The sequence below is a fragment of the Notolepis coatsorum genome (genome assembly GCF_963971535.1).
Source record: "Notolepis coatsorum genome assembly, chromosome: 15".
NCBI classification, from domain to species: domain Eukaryota; kingdom Metazoa; phylum Chordata; class Actinopteri; order Aulopiformes; family Paralepididae; genus Notolepis; species Notolepis coatsorum.
The window spans coordinates 5,459,032-5,475,460 of record NC_140179.1 but is presented as its reverse complement, the minus strand read 5'-3'; the positions used below and the strand labels follow the sequence as shown (position 1 = coordinate 5,475,460).

The 16,429-nt window shown below is 43.3% G+C and overlaps 1 protein-coding gene across 1 annotated transcript in view; it reads left to right on the top strand.

The window, feature by feature from the left end:
- LOC311241644 (rho GTPase-activating protein 23-like) overlaps positions 1–16,429 on the top strand; it is a 151,163-nt gene that overhangs the window by 109,286 nt on the left and 25,448 nt on the right. Inside the window, exons 9-16 of the mRNA XM_084330521.1 lie at positions 1,569–1,677; positions 3,312–3,351; positions 4,971–5,108; positions 7,445–7,768; positions 9,553–9,614; positions 11,805–11,914; positions 14,125–14,240; positions 15,851–16,003. Of these exons, the coding sequence (XP_084186647.1) occupies positions 1,569–1,677; positions 3,312–3,351; positions 4,971–5,108; positions 7,445–7,768; positions 9,553–9,614; positions 11,805–11,914; positions 14,125–14,240; positions 15,851–16,003 (1,052 nt within the window). The remainder of the gene's footprint in view (positions 1–1,568; positions 1,678–3,311; positions 3,352–4,970; positions 5,109–7,444; positions 7,769–9,552; positions 9,615–11,804; positions 11,915–14,124; positions 14,241–15,850; positions 16,004–16,429) is intronic.

The following is a 16,429-nucleotide window of genomic DNA, read 5'->3' as shown; positions in this document are numbered from 1 at the left end:
AACAAGACCACCTACAGTGTATAAACATTAATGTAGTTATTAGCTGTGTTAAGAATAGATTTACAAGTATTAGCTATATATTATTGTAAATTGTCTTTATGAGTTGTAGTTCATACAAGAAAGAATTGTAAGAAAAAACTGCCCATTTTAGCGTGAGCTTCATGTTTTTCCTCTGGAAGGTCAGAGACGATGCTTCCTACCTTCGACCATAAACTAATACAGCAAATCTAAATCAAATCAAATGTATTTGTAAGGCCCGACAGCACACGTTAATGTCCCCATGGGTCGGACACGTCTTCTTTAAACAAGTCAAGAAGAAACATCACAATAAATCAAGAACAAAACAAAAAACACCATGAAATCCAAAATAAATGTAAAATAAATAAATGCAACACTCCCAGACATACCCCACGCGAATAACTCACTAAAAACCTAGCAATAGGAAAAAAGCACCACAGGAAATGTGGAGGAGAGAAACCTTAGAAGGGCCGTTCAAGGGGGGATCCCCCTTCTTCAGCATAATCATTTATTTAGTTATTCACGTTGCCTCACATACCGGCCATCTACAACTATAATTGTCGTCATTTCTCTGTTTTCACCCTCCCAGCCCGCCTGTCTCTCTCTCTCTCTCTAAACTGTCTCTGTTTTCACCCTCCCAGCCTGTCTCTCTCTCTCTCTCTCTCTCTCTAAACTGTCTCTGTTTTCACCCTCCCAGCCCGCCTGTCTCTCTCTCTCTAAACTGTCTCTGTTTTCACCCTCCCAGCCCGCCTGTCTCTCTCTCTCTCTCTCTCTCTCTCTCTCTCTCTCTCTCTCTCTCTCTCTCTCTCTCTCTCTCTCTCTCTCTCTCTCTCTCTCTCTCTCTCTCTCTCTCTCTCTCTCTCTCTCTCTCTCTCTAAACTGTCTCTGTGTTCACCCTCCCAGCCCGCCTGTCTCTCTCTCTCTCTAAACTGTCTCTGTGTTCACCCTCCCAGCCAGCCTCTCTCTCTCTCTCTCTAAACTGTCTCTGTGTTCACCCTCCCAGCCCGCCTGTCTCTCTCTCTCTCTAAACTGTCTCTGTGTTCACCCTCCCAGCCCGCCCGTCTCTCTCTCTCTCTAAACTGTCTCTGTGTTCACCCTCCCAGCCCGCCTGTCTCTCTCTCTCTCTAAACTGTCTTTGTTTTCACCCTCCCAGCCCGCCCGTCTCTCTCTCTCTCTAAACTGTCTCTGTTTTCACCCTCCCAGCCCGCCTGTCTCTCTCTCTCTCTAAACTGTCTCTGTGTTCACCCTCCCAGCCCGCCTGTCTCTCTCTCTCTCTCTAAACTGTCTCTGTGTTCACCCTCCCAGCCCGCCCGTCTCTCTCTCTCTCTAAACTGTCTCTGTGTTCACCCTCCCAGCCTGTCTCTCTCTCTCTCTAAACTGTCTCTGTGTTCACCCTCCCAGCCCGTCTCTCTCTCTCTCTCTAAACTGTCTCTGTTTTCACCCTCCCAGCCCGCCTGTCTCTCTCTCTCTCTCTAAACTGTCTCTGTGTTCACCCTCCCAGCCCGCCCGTCTCTCTCTCTCTCTAAACTGTCTCTCTCTCTCTCCTCCAGGCAGCATCAAGGCCCGCCGCTCCTCCTACCTGCTGGCCATCACCACTGAGCGCTCCAAGTCCTGTGACGAGGGCTTGAACACCTTCAGAGAAGAGGGACGCGTCTTCTCGTAAGTTTGGACAATAAGTAGTTAAAGGTTCCCACTTTACTTCCTGTGTGACGCGCAACTAATCCTGCAAACCTGTCATGGTCGCTGTCGCCCAGCAGGGGAGGGGGAAGGGGCGGGGTGTGAGGGGGGAAGGGGCGGGGTGTGAGGGGGTAAGGGGTGGGGCATGAGGGGGGAAGGGGTGGAGTGTGCGGGGGAAGGGGCGTGAGGGGGGAAGGGGCGGGTCAAAAGGGGGGAAGCGGGGCGGGGCTTCATAGATCCTTGTTCTCAATGAGGTAAAGGTGTAGAGCTTCTGAAGACATTCTCACTAGTTTATTAAAGATTTTTGGTGGAAAAACCAAACGAAACAAATTGTTATTCAATATACAACATTTAAAAAACAAATTTAAAACATGTGCAGAGGGTTGGGTTTAGGGTTATAAGAATGTTTAAAAACACGTGCAGAGGCGATCATTATTGAAGCCCCTCGGGATCAATAAAGTACTTATATTCTAATCCTTATAACTGAATAATTCAAAATCTTTAGATTTTTTAGATGACAAAAATAGATGTGGGTTGAATATTCTCAGTAAATTTGAAGGTGTGCTATGCAGTTTGGGGAGATACATTTGTTTACATTTCCAGAACCTGTCATTTTCTTATAAAACATTTCCCATACATTTCATTCTTACAATTATTCTATCTTATGTCATCATGAATCAAAACAAAATCACTTTGAGCCATTGGAACCGAACTGCAGGCCTTTTTTTTTTTTTAAACGACGTCAGTCAAACAGCAACTTTTCAGGTGGCTTTCTAGCTGAGGACAGTTTGTTTATTCAGTTGTGAAATTAAAATATACCTTCATTTTTTCCCCTGCTCTGACTCTCCCAGAACAAGATAGTGAACCTTGAATTCTAATTCTAATCGCCACATGCATATGAACCCACAAATAATTTATATTTAAATATATATTTATTACATGAATGCAGAATAGTGTATCTATGTGTAGATATGTGTATGTGTATGTATGTAATATGTATTGTGACTTGAACTAAGATTTATGTATTTACATTTTTCACATGTTTGAAATAAAGATTTCATTCAAGATTCTAATTTAAAACCCAAGAATTTGACTTGGTTGTTTGGTGCAGACAAAGTCTACACATCTATACATTCAATGTACGTGCATTTGATTATCATTATTACTCACTTGTACATTGTATATTGTTAATGCACTTTACTGTTACATTTGCACTTTGGTTAGATGCCAATTTATTTTTGTTGTACTGTACTTGTGCTGCATGATTGATTGATTGATTGATTGATTGATTGATTGATTGAAAATTGTATTAACAGATTGCAGAATGGGTACAATACAGTACGGCTCAATACACACAATTGTTAAGGGGATGCAGACCAGAGAAAGACTTTCGTCTTGTTTACATCAGGGTCCCCCATTTTCAATTAATCAGCATGATGACAATACATTTGATATCTAATCTAATCTTGACAATAATACAGGGACTGCAGATTAGGAGTATAGTGAGAGTCCAGTCATGCAGTAGATGAATGTACCAAAGGTCATGTTACCATGTATTTATTTACAGTATATATTTATTAATACATACTGTACATGTCTCCATGCTCTTTCCACAGGAGACTACCAAAAAGGGTCAAGAGCTTTTTCACAGATGGCGTGAGTACTCATAACTTAAATCTTCATACTACACCTTCTACGGCACGGTGGTTAACACTGTTGCCTCACAGCAAGAAGGTCCAGGGTTCGATTCCCGCTTGGGGACCAGGTTTCCGCGATGCCAGGTACCCAGGTGAGGTATCTCCCGGGCCTTTCTGTGTGGAGTTTGCATGTTCTCCCTGCGCTCGCAAGGGCCCCCCCCCCCGATAAGATAAACCCAATGGAAAAACATGCACAACAGATCTCTGACGAAGACGGGCAGGAGCACTTGGATTGGTCCCCGGGCGCGGCCCTCGCCGACGCCCTGTCTGCTCCCGGCAGCCCTTGTGGGGAAGGACGACGGGATGGGTTAAGAGCAGAGCTCAATAGCATCGGCGACCCTGCATGTGTGTGTGTGTGTGTATTCCTCTGTGTGTGTGTGTGTGTGTGTGTGTGTGTGTGTGTATTCCTCTGTGTGTGTGTGCCGGCCATAGCATGTCGTTGTGTCGTTGCATGCCAAATAAAGACCTCTCTCTAAAGAGGTCCTGCATTATTTATTATACTTCCACAATTGGATCTGATTAATTGAACCCCTGCAGTGAAGAACCTATCCACTAAGTCCATTTTCCCATTTTTAGATAAACAACGTTTTAAGTTAAGCCTTTATAATCCCCCTGGGGGAAATTGGTCCTCTGCATTTGACCCATCCTACCTATTTAGAACCCACACATAGTGCGGCGCCCGGGGACCAACTCCAGTTGTGATGCCAGTTAAGGGATACGGCAGGAAACCTAGCATGCATGTCTTTTGGGGTGGGAGGAAACTGGAGTACCCTGAGGAACCCCACACAAACACGGGGAGAACATGCAAACTCAGGGTCTTCTTGCTGTGAGGCAACAGGACTAACCACTGAACCCATGACCTTCTTTCTGTGAGGTAACAGTACTAACCACTGAACCCAGAACCTTCTTGCTGTGAGGCAGCAGTACTAACCACTGAACCCAGAACCTTCTTGCTGTGAGGCAGCAGTACTAACCACTGAACCCAGAACCTTCTTGCTGTGAGGCAGCAGTACTAACCACTGAACCCAGGACCTTCTTGCTGTGAGGCAACAGTACTAACCACTGAACCCAGGACCTTCTTGCTGTGAGGCAGCAGTGCTAACCACTGCTGGGGTTTGAACCCAGGACCTTCTTGCTGTGAGGCAACAGGGCTAACCACTGCTGGGGTTTGAACCCAGGACCTTCTTGCTGTGAGGCAACAGTGCTAACCACTGTGTCACCATCCAGTCCATGAAAGCTTACATTCATTAGATAATGAAAAAAAATTATCAGATTAGTGATGTTTCTGATTAGTGATTGTGATATCTCTCTGATGTCTCTCTGATGTCTCTCTGATGTCTCTGATGTCTCTAATGTCTCTCTAATGTCTCTAATGTCTCTCTGATGTCTCTCTGATGTCTCTCTAATGTCTCTCTAATGTCTCTCTGATGTCTCTCTAATGTCTCTCTAATGTCTCTAATGTCTCTCTAATGTCTCTCTAATGTCTCTCTAATGTCTCTAATGTCTCTCTAATGTCTCTCTGATGTCTCTCTATTGTCTCTCTGATGTCTCCATGGTGTCTCTGGGCTGTGTCTCTAGTCTCTGGAGAGCCTGAGGGCTCAGGAGGACGCCAGGTCCAAACGTCACTCCACCTCCGAGCTCGGAACCACCACCTTCAGTGACATCCGCCAGGAGGGCTGGCTGCACTACAAGCAGATCCTCACGGAGAAGGGCAAGGTGCTGCAGACTCACTCACTCACTCACTCAGACACTCACTCACTCACTCACTCACTCACTCACTCACTCACTCACTCACTCACTCACTCACTCACTCACTCACTCACTCAGACACTCACTCACTCAGACACTCACTCACTCAGACACTCACTCACTCACTCACTCACTCACTCACTCAGACACTCACTCACTCAGACACTCACTCACTCAGACACTCACTCACTCACTCACTCACTCACTCACTCGCTCACTCACTCAGACACTCACTCACTCACTCACTCACTCACTCACTCACTCACTCACTCACTCACTCATTCACTCAGACACCCACTCACTCACTCACTCATGATTACAGTTTTTCTCAATTGCTTTGGTGCATTTCTCTGATCAGAATTAAAGTTCTCATAACTGTTAGTGCATTTCTCAGAACAATTAGTACAAACTGCAAAACCTAGGTGATAACCTGCAGAAGCGTGTCACTTGCTCAAAATGGATAATTCATTCCTCAAAAGCAAGTATTCATGTCAATGAAAGTGTCATTGTCATCAAAATGAAAAGTCCTGACACCATTGTTTATGAACAAGATAGTCAAATGGCTTTGCCATGTTTTCGTTATGACAGTAAGTGTTTTCCAATGCAAAAAAAGTCAGATCTTGGTGACACTTTCTGAAAATGCTCAAGACAGCACTATACACTATTTGCACAGCCATTTGAAATCTACAGTTACACATTGCTGTATTTAGTGAGGTAAATGAGTACAAGACTAGACACGTATGTTTCACATTTTTACTGCATATGCTCTTTGCAATTTTAATTTGTTCACAGCATTGTGCAAAAGAAAAATACAAACTAATTTACAACAAACATAAGAAACACCCTTTGGCCTTTGGGTAGAGCTGTGCACAACTGTAAACAATATTGCAGTACATATTGGAACTGAATTGGAACATACAACATACACAGTACTGTAAATCATTCATTCACATCCAGACGTTCCTGTCTGTCTGGCTATTGTATTCAGGAATGGGGAGTAGGGAGGGAGATATTCCACCAGCATCCTTTCATGTGCTGCAAACCACTGTGTGACCAGAATTGCGTGGTGAAAACGCACATTATCCCATACAACAACGTACTTGGTCAGATGGTCGCCATTTAGACCCCTCTCATTCTCAGGGACTATGTCCCTGTAAAGAGTGTCTAAAAAAGTCAGCAGATGTTGTGTGTTGTATGGACCAATGCGGGGCATATGGGTGAGGACGCCGTTTTCTGAGATGGCTGCACACATTGTAATATTCCCTCCTCGTTGGCCTGGGACATCAGTGGTTGCTCTCTGTCCAATGCGATTCCTTCCACACCTTCTACCTTTTGCCAGATTGAAACCCGCCTCATCAACATATTTGAATATGTGCAGCGATTCCCTGGCATCCAGCTCCATTCAGGGGAAAAATTATAAAGAAATGTATAAAATTTGCTTGACAGATTTTGACAACTAGTTCAACATATTTGTATGTAATGACTCAAGCAATGAAATGAGGACTATTAGTTTTATAGGGAATGACTATTCAGCAGTCATAAGCATAGTTCATTTTGACTGACATGACCTAAGCAAATGATAATGTTATAAAACAGCAGAGAATTGTATGAAAGCAATTGATGCATGTCCAAAAGCATTTGCAATTTGTTCGGAGGAATGAGAAACTGCTACTATGATGTGCACAAATTACAAAATGTTGTGGAGGTTGAACTAACAGTTATGAGAACTTTAATTCTGATCAGAGAAATGCACCAAAGCAATTGAGAAAAACTGTAATACTTTAAGATCCAACAATACCTGAATAAGTGCAAATTCATCCATACCCCGACGTGTCCGTTCACAGCATTATGTTTATAAATTACTTAGATAGACGAAACACTCTATGAACTGCCCACCCCAGTTAGGACAGCCGAAACCCGTCCAATCTTTTGCCGTCGACTAAAGACGCACTTCTTCAACCATTATCTAAAAAAAAGAAAAAAAAAAAAAAAAATCTAACCCTAACTAACCTTACTTGTCCTAATAAACTAACCTACACTGTAGCACTCAACACTTTGATGAACATTGTTACTCAGCTGATAGAGTTGTGCCCTTCCTGATGACTTGTCGTACAGAACTTGTAAGTCGCTTTTGATAAAAGCGTCAGCTAAATGACTAAATGTAAATGTAAACACTTTCTTTTTTATCAGTTTTATTCCAGTTTGATTCCGATGCTGATGTATTTAGGATCAGGAAATATTGATTATTTTCACACAGCTAACACCAGTCCGTACCACGCCCCCCCCCCCTCCCCCCATTCCAGAAAGTGGGCGGCGGCATGCGTCCGTGGAAGCGCGTCTTCTCCGTGCTGCGCTCCCATTCGCTCTTCCTCTACAAGGACAAGCGGGAGGCGGTCCTCCACGGCGGGGGGGCGGGGCCCGGCGGCCACCCCCCCGAGGACGAGCAGCATCCTCCAATCAGCATCCGCGGCTGCCTGGTGGACATCGCCTACAGCGAGACCAAGCGCAAGCACACGCTGCGGCTGACCACCCAGGACTACTGCGAGTACCTGCTGCAGGCGGAGGACCGCGACCACATGCTGGCCTGGATCCGGGTCATCAGGGAGACCAGCAAGACCGACAGCGAGGTGCGTCTCGGTGCCGTGTTCTCAGCGTGTCCCGTGTTCTCAGTGTGTCCCGTGTTCTCAGTGTGTCCTGGTGCCGTGTTCTCAGTGCCGTGTTCTCAGTGTGTCCCGTGTTCTCAGTGTGTCCCGTGTTCTCAGTGTGTCCCGTGTTCTCAGTGTGTCCCTGTCCCGTGTTCTCAGTGTGTCCCGTGTTCTCAGTGTGTCCCTGTCCCGTGTTCTCAGTGTGTCCCTGTCCCGTGTTCTCAGTGTGTCCCGTGTTCTCAGTGTGTCCCGGTGGCGTCTCTATACTTCCCGCAAGCAAGTTGTCCTTTTGCGCGATCTGATTGGCCACTGACGTTTCTGGTCATGTGACATGTGCGCCCAATCGTGTGACGGCAAGTTCTTTGGACGGTTAAGCTTAGGCGCTCTTTCGAAGTTGGTTAAGGTTAGAGTTTGTCTTAGAGCAGGGCGATAGAACGCCAGCCCTGATTCCAAACTCTAACCTTAACCAACTGCGAAAGAGTCGCCTAAGCTTAACCAGTGATAAACTAGGCGTTAGGTCGTTTGCAGGCTGTTCGACGTGGAAATGGGCTAAGACACTGCTCGTCATGCGATTGGCCACATGTCACATGACCAGAAACGTCAGTGGCCAATCAGAGCAACGCGGAAGGACAACTTGCTTGTGGGAAGTATAGACGCGTCCTGGTGCTGTATGCAGGGTTCGCACAAGGTCCTTGAAGTGCTTAAAGTGCTTGATTTTGGAAAAAAAAAGTCAAGGCCTGGAATTCCTTGAAAACAGCAAAAACTATTTAAACAAGGTGCTTAAAAAGTCCTTGAAATTCAAATCAACCATTTGCATTGAAAGTTTTCTTCATCCATGATAATACATTTCTGAATCAAGAAATTTAATATTTTTATTTAAAGTGTAACTAATTGTCGGAAATTGGTTTTAAGTCATAAATATTGGATCGGATAAATTTGTTCTATAAAAAACTGCATTTAAAAGTGAATTGTATCCTTTTGCCCTTTTAACTCAATCAGCTCCAGACCGAGGATAGTCGGGTTAACTCGCAAACCGTTCAGCGCCATACCCGAGTATAGTCAGGTTTTCATCATTATTTCTTTTATTCTATATTTTTATTCATTTCTCTCACACGGACCTCGGGGTTACCATAGGGAATCACTCTGAGATCACTAGAGTGCAATACCGGTCGCATCCTTCTAGGTGGCAGTATCACACACCCTTCGAAACCTTAACAATGTAACACCGACGATTAAAGCATCAAAAAGCCCCCCCCCCCTTTCATGCATTCATGATGAAACATAATACCTATTATATACATTTGATTTGGAAATAGTAGCGTGTCCAGGCGAGCAACGCCAAAGTTTTTTGTAAAATTCACGTATTGCTCCATAGCGCCGTTTTCTGGAATTAGCCAGGATCACTCTGAAACTATACTTATATTTACCACGGTATAACACACGAACGTATACATGAAAAAAATATCTTCTTTTTCACATATTGAACGATGGATAGTTGATGTCAAATGAGCCATAGTATTGTATGCATAGCTATAATATAGAATATAGATATAGCCCTGCAAACTCCGCCACGCATCCCTATTTCTTAGAGCTGTGGCACAGTAGGAACAAATATGGGCTAGACCCGTGGCGCTGATTGAGTTAAAAGAAAAAATAGTGCTTAGGAAAGTCCTTGAAAGTCCTTGAATTTCATTTTGCAATGTCTGTGGGAACCCTGACGTATATCATGGACACACACACTGAATTGAGCCTTCTCATCCTTCCAGGAGCTGGGTTTCTCCAGGCAGGCTCTCATCAACAAGAAGCTGAACGACTACAGGAAGCAGAGGTCGGTGTATTCAATGACATTTAACAAAAACCAGAATACTCAACGGGGTTGTGGGACAAAAAAAATTAAACCACGTCTAGTTAAAAGAGCTTTGGGGGGACACTGACGGGTCTCTGACTGACTGTCCTCTCCTGGACAAACATGCAGCACTGAAGTCCTTCATTCCGACAGCCATCAGACTTTACAATGCATCACTGTGCCTCACTGCATCGCTGAGCACAGGGTGACCAGGGCTTGAGACTAACACTGTCCCGGGGACGATCAAATATGTATTTGGGACGAACACAAATCCTCCCCGGGACGCAGTGGAGACGAAGAGGATTTATTTGGAAAATGTCAACTGCGCCGACTGTCAGTGCGCATATCACTGTCACTGGCAAATGGTGCTCGTCTTCTGAGTGCTCGCTCTAGTTGACAGTGCCACGAGACCACTGCACAAGACCCGCAATGCCGCAAACATATAGAATGCTTAAGCACGTGGAGCACAGAGGCTTTGCGTAGTGGGCGTGTCAACGCGCAATTGTCATTTCATACTAGACACGGAACAGAGCGGACCTTCAATTCTAGAAGCAAACAAGCTCTTCAGCCCTGCGCTGCACACAGCTGTGTTTGCATCCTCGCCATTCTGGAATGCCCACGTCGCGCTAAAATATTAAGTCATGTTAACTGTTGATGTAGCCTCAGAAAGCTAACGTTAGATCCACTCCTAGCAGCTCTCTCTCTCTCTCTCTCTCTCTCTCTCTTTCTCACTCTCTCTCTCCCCCCTCCCTCTCTCTCTCTCTCTCTCTCTCTCTCTCTCACTCTCTCTCCCCCCTCCCCCTCCCTCTCTCTCTCTCTCTCTCTCCCTCTCTCTCTCTCTCTCCCTCTCTCTCGCCCCCCTCCCTCTCTCTCTCTCTCTCTCTCTCTCTCTCTCTCTCTCTCTCTGCTAACAATTCTGATTCGATTCTTGAACCTATTTCATTCCAAAGGAATATATTGATGGACATTAGCTAGTATATAGGTCAGCAGCTGTAACAGATTTTTTTTTAAATTTGTATTATTTATGTTTCAACAATGACAAAAAAAAGCCAGCGGTGGACCGACATAACTAACGCTGTCAATGTTTACTTGTGTAAGAACATGGTTCCTTTTCAAACTGTCGATAGAAAGGGCTTTAAAGACATGGTCAAAACACGATCCAAGATACGCATTATCTGCCAGCAGACACTTGAGAAAATGTTTTGCATTTTCTATTGCAGTTTTGCACAATAAATGTTCTTAAAATACCTCTGTACTCTGTGAAATATGTCCTAGTAATACAAGAGTACAGTAATAGCTGCCATACCAGTGTTTTATCCCTTCAGAAGCATTTATATAGACATTTTAAGATAAATTAATATACCATGATATATACCGTTACCGTCTATACTTCAAATTATACCGTGATATACATTTTAGAATTTAGACCATACCGTCCAGCCCTAACACACACACACACACACACACACACACACACCCACACACACCCCCACACACACACACACACACACACACACACACACACACACACACACACACACACACACACACACACACACACACACACACACACACAGTACTACTCTGACAATAAAATAAGAAAGGTGTGTCAATATTGTTATTGCTTTGGTTGTTGTTTTGTTGTTACCTGTTGATATAATGTGCCTGTTGTTAAAATAAATAATTATTTCAAATAAAAATTATTATTTATTCCCTAATCATTTGAATGGTGTCTTTATGGCAATAACAACTATAGACGGAAAAACCAAAGTAAAGATACAACATTTCGATTTTTGGGACGGTTTAGATTCACTTTGGGGCGGTTCCGGGACGGTCTGGAGCCCTGGGGTGACAGTTACCATCGCTTGGACTTTTACTTTTAAAACAACACTGTTCAATATTACACTTACTGTAGACTTCTGTATATTTGTGCTCAATGTATATACATAACATAGGAAATGTAAATCCCGGACCGTTTTTTATTATTATTATTATTTTATTCTTAGGCTTATTTTATTCCTCATTCTTAGGTTTATTTTTTATTCTTATTTGTGACTAATTGTTTTGTCTACCTAAATGTTTACTTTGAGTGATTTGTAGTGCCGGAATGTCCCTCGGGATGATTAAAGTATTTATATTTTATTCTGTCCTCTCCTGCCTGTTGTGTTGCAGTCCAACAGTCACCAAGCCAGACAGCTCCCCGCGGGCCCACCGCTCCATGGTGCCTCCCTTCCTCCTGGCCAAGGCCGACAACGCCTCCGTCAGCCGCTCCTCCAGAACAGGTGGGCTGCAGCGACGCACCGGAGTGGTGACCTCTTCAGTTATTCATCTGTTACATCGTGATGGTAGCAAATATAGGGAGGTGTAGTCTAGGGTTGGGCACCGAAAACCGGTTCTAATTAGGAACCGGTTCCTAACTTCCGGTTCTGGAACCGGAAGTAACATATCTGCATTTCGATTCTTTTTACTTTGTTAATTAATACCCTAGTTACAGTACAGCAACCAAATTAAACTGTATCAAGTCAACTGAAAATGTGAATAGTATGAAAAAAATGTAAAATTAAAAAAAAAAAAAAATTCTCCTGCGAAATAAGCTGTGACCTGCACCTCAAAGAATCGGAATCGAGAATCGGTCAGAACAGGAATCGATATGGAGAATCGGAATCGGAACCGGAATCGTTCAAATCCAAACGATGCCCAACCCTAGTGTAGTCTGACGTCACTTTAGTTTCCCGCACGGTCCACTCGTATAGGGATTTATCATTGGGAAAATGTATTATCGGCTATTGTAATAATTCTCATGAACATTGGAAAGCTTTCCATTTTGGCACAAAATGAGTTGCCTTCTATCACTAACATTATTGTTTAAGCATTTTTGGTTGAAATAAAATTATACGTAATTATTTTACGATTAATTGCGAATTGTTTCATGTTGAGCTATAGTAGATTGTGGATGAATACACACAGAAAGGTACACCGTGCCAATGTTCATGCTTTATTTGTTTTAAACGAGATGATTTAGAAATGTGTCCATTGAGAAATACATTGCAATTTCAAGCGAGGTGAACCGTCCGGAAACAACAATGACGTAACCACTACACCTCCCTATAGTCTTTGTCCTGTTATTAAAAACACATCGGAGGCACCTTTTCAGGGATCGTGAAATGCTGGTAAATCTTTCTCCTTGCCTCCCGTTTTAGACATAACAAGTTTATGAAGCGCACTGGGAAAATGTCACGCTTCTGTCACATTTGAGCGTGAGATGCATTTATAGTTTTATACGCTCTGTGTGAGAATTACTGAAAATGACTGTTTTAGTCAAATGCAGTATATAAAAATTAAATAAAAACTTTAAAAGCCACATGAATATTTTGAGGAAAAACATCACGTCTAAGTGAAGAGGATGGAACATATTATGAAATGAATGGTGCTATATAGATAACATTGAGCAAAAAAAATAATTCCTCTAACCCTAACTAACCTTACTGTCACGCACTTGTCCTAATATACTAACCTACACTATAGCACTCAACACTTTGATGAACATTGTTACTCAGCTGATAGAGTTGTACCCTTCCTGATGACTTGTTGTATACAACTTGTAAGTCGCTTTGGATAAAAGCATCAGCTAAATGACAAAATGTAAAATAAAATGTAATGTAAATGTGCTATAGATAACATTGCGCCACTAGATGGTGCAATAGATAACATTCAGCAACTAGATGGTGCAATAGATAACATTCAGCAACTAGATGGTGCAATAGATAACATTCAGCCACTAGATGGTGCGATAGATAACATTCAGCAACTAGATGGTGCGATAGATAACATTCAGCCACTAGAGGGTGCGATAGATAACATTCAGCCACTAGATGGTGCGATAGATAACATTCAGCAACTAGATGGTGCGATAGATAACATTCAGCCACTAGATGGTGCTATAGATAACATTCAGCCACTAGATGGTGTGATAGATAACATTCAGCCACTAGATGGTGCGATAGATAACATTCAGCCACTAGATGGTGCGATAGATAACATTCAGCCACTAGATGTCGCACTAGAGCACCAGCATGTCATTTATCCAATCAGGTGCATTCCACGTGGGGAAATGGGAAGTAGGGAGGGGATACATGCAACATGTAAACATACATTTTGGACCTGCAAAAACTTTGAATTGTTAAGTTCATTAATCAATATTATTTTGGGGGAAAGCAATAATTGTATTGTGTGTGTGTGTGTGTGTGTGTGCGTGCGTGTATATGTGTGTGTGTGTGTGTGTGTGTGTGTGTGTGTGTGTGTGTGTGTGTGTGTGTGTGTGTGTGTGCGTGTCTGTGTATATGTGTGTGTGTGTGTGTGTGTGTGTGTGTGCGTGTGTGTGTGTGTGTGTGTGTGTGTGTGTGTGTGTGTGTGTGTGTGTGCGTGTGTGTGTGTGTGCGTGCGTGTGTGTGTGTGTGTGTGCGTGCGTGCGTGTGTGTGTGTGTGTGTGTAGATGACATCAAGGCTCTGTGGGGGATCAGCATCATGAAGAAGGCTAAGAAGGCAGGGCCGGGCCCCAAGGCCTTTGGCATCCGGCTGGAGGAGTGCCAGCCGGGTCACGACCACCAGGTAGGATCACCTCCTCACTAGGGATGTTCCATATCCCATATACCGATATTGTCCAACTCTTAATTTCCGATACCGATATCAACCGATACCGATATATGCAGGGTTTCCCCCCCCAAAAAACGGAATAATTTCAGGTAATTAACATTACATATCTCTTGTCGTGGAATTAAGACAACATTATGCATACATATGCGTACAGTGTTATGTACAGTGTTATGTACAGTGTTATGTACAGTGTTATGTAGTGTTATGTACAGTGTTATGTACAGTGTTATGTACAGTGTTATGTAGTGTTATGTACAGTGTTATGTACAGTGTTATGTACAGTGTTATGTACAGTGTTATGTAGTGTTATGTACAGTGTTATGTACAGTGTTATGTACAGTGTTATGTACAGTGTTATGTAGTGTTATGTACAGTGTTATGTACAGTGTTATGTACAGTGTTATGTACAGTGTTATGCACAGTGTTATGTAGTGTTATGTACAGTATTATGTAGTGTTATGCACAGTATTATGTAGTGTTATGTACAGTGTTATGTACAGTGTTATGTACAGTGTTATGTACAGTGTTATGTACAGTGTTATGTACAGTGTTATGTAGTGTTATGTACAGTGTTATGTACAGTGTTATGTACAGTGTTATGTAGTGTTATGTACAGTGTTATGTACAGTGTTATGTACAGTGTTATGTACAGTGTTATGTAGTGTTATGTACAGTGTTATGTACAGTGTTATGTACAGTGTTATGTACAGTGTTATGTAGTGTTATGTACAGTGTTATGTACAGTGTTATGTACAGTGTTATGTACAGTGTTATGCACAGTGTTATGTAGTGTTATGTACAGTATTATGTAGTGTTATGCACAGTATTATGTAGTGTTATGTACAATGTTATGTACAGTATTATGTAGTGTTATGTACAATGTTATGTACAGTATTATGTCCAGTGTTATGTACAGTGTTATTATGTACAGTGTTATGTACAGTGTTATTATGTACAGTGTTATGTAGTGTTATGTACAGTATAATGTACAGTGTTATGCAGTGTTATGTACAGTATTATGTACAGTATTATGTACAGTATTATGTACAGTATTATGTACAGTGTTATGTAGTGTTATGTACAGTATTATGTAGTGTTATGTACAATGTTATGTACAGTATTATGTCCAGTGTTATGTACAGTGTTATTATGTACAGTGTTATGTAGTGTTATGTACAGTATAATGTACAGTGTTATGCAGTGTTATGTACAGTATTATGTACAGTATTATGTACAGTATTATGTACAGTATTATGTACAGTGTTATGTACAGTGTTATGTACAGTATTATGTAGTGTTATGTAAAGTGTTATGTAGTGTTATGTACAGTATTATGTAGTGTTATGTAAAGTATTATGTAGTGTTATGTACAGTGTTATGTACAATGTTAGATGGCCCAATAGTTTTAGATTCATGAAGAAAAGGCTTCATGTAATGCATTATTTAAATCGACCCTGTCTCTCCCTTTCTCCATCCCTTCCTTCCCTCTTCACCTCCCTCTCTCCCACCACACATCCCCCCCTCCCTCCCCCCCTCCCCCCCCCCCCCCCCCCCCCCCGCTGCAGTTCGTGCCCCTCATCGTGGAGATGTGCTGTGGTCTGGTGGAGACCATGGGGCTGGAGTACACCGGCATCTACCGCGTCCCGGGGAACAACGCCATTGTGACCAGCCTTCAGGAGCATCTCAACAAGGGTCTGGAGATCAACCCAGCGGAGGAGGTGAGGGGGGGGGGGGGGTGAGGGGGGGAGGGGGCCTGGAGGGGGGGGGGGGGGGGTGAGGGGGAGGGGGCCTGGAGGGGGGGGGGGGTGAGGGGGAGGGGGCCTGGAGATCAACCCAGCGGAGGAGGTGAGGGGGGGGGGGGGGGGGTCTGGAGATCAACCCAGCGGAGGAGGCGAGGGGGGGGGAGGGGGTTCTGGCCATATACCTCAATTAGGGATGTACCGAAATTGGTATTGGATATTCTACTGTTCAGTAAACGGATTATCTAAGTCTCTACTGTTCAGTAAACGGATTATCTAAGTCTCTACTGTTCAGTAAACTGATGATCTAAGTCTCTACTGTTCAGTAAACTGAGGGTCTAAGTCTCTACTGTTCAGTAAACTGAGGGTCTAAGTCTCTACTGTTCAGTAAACTGAGGGTCTAAG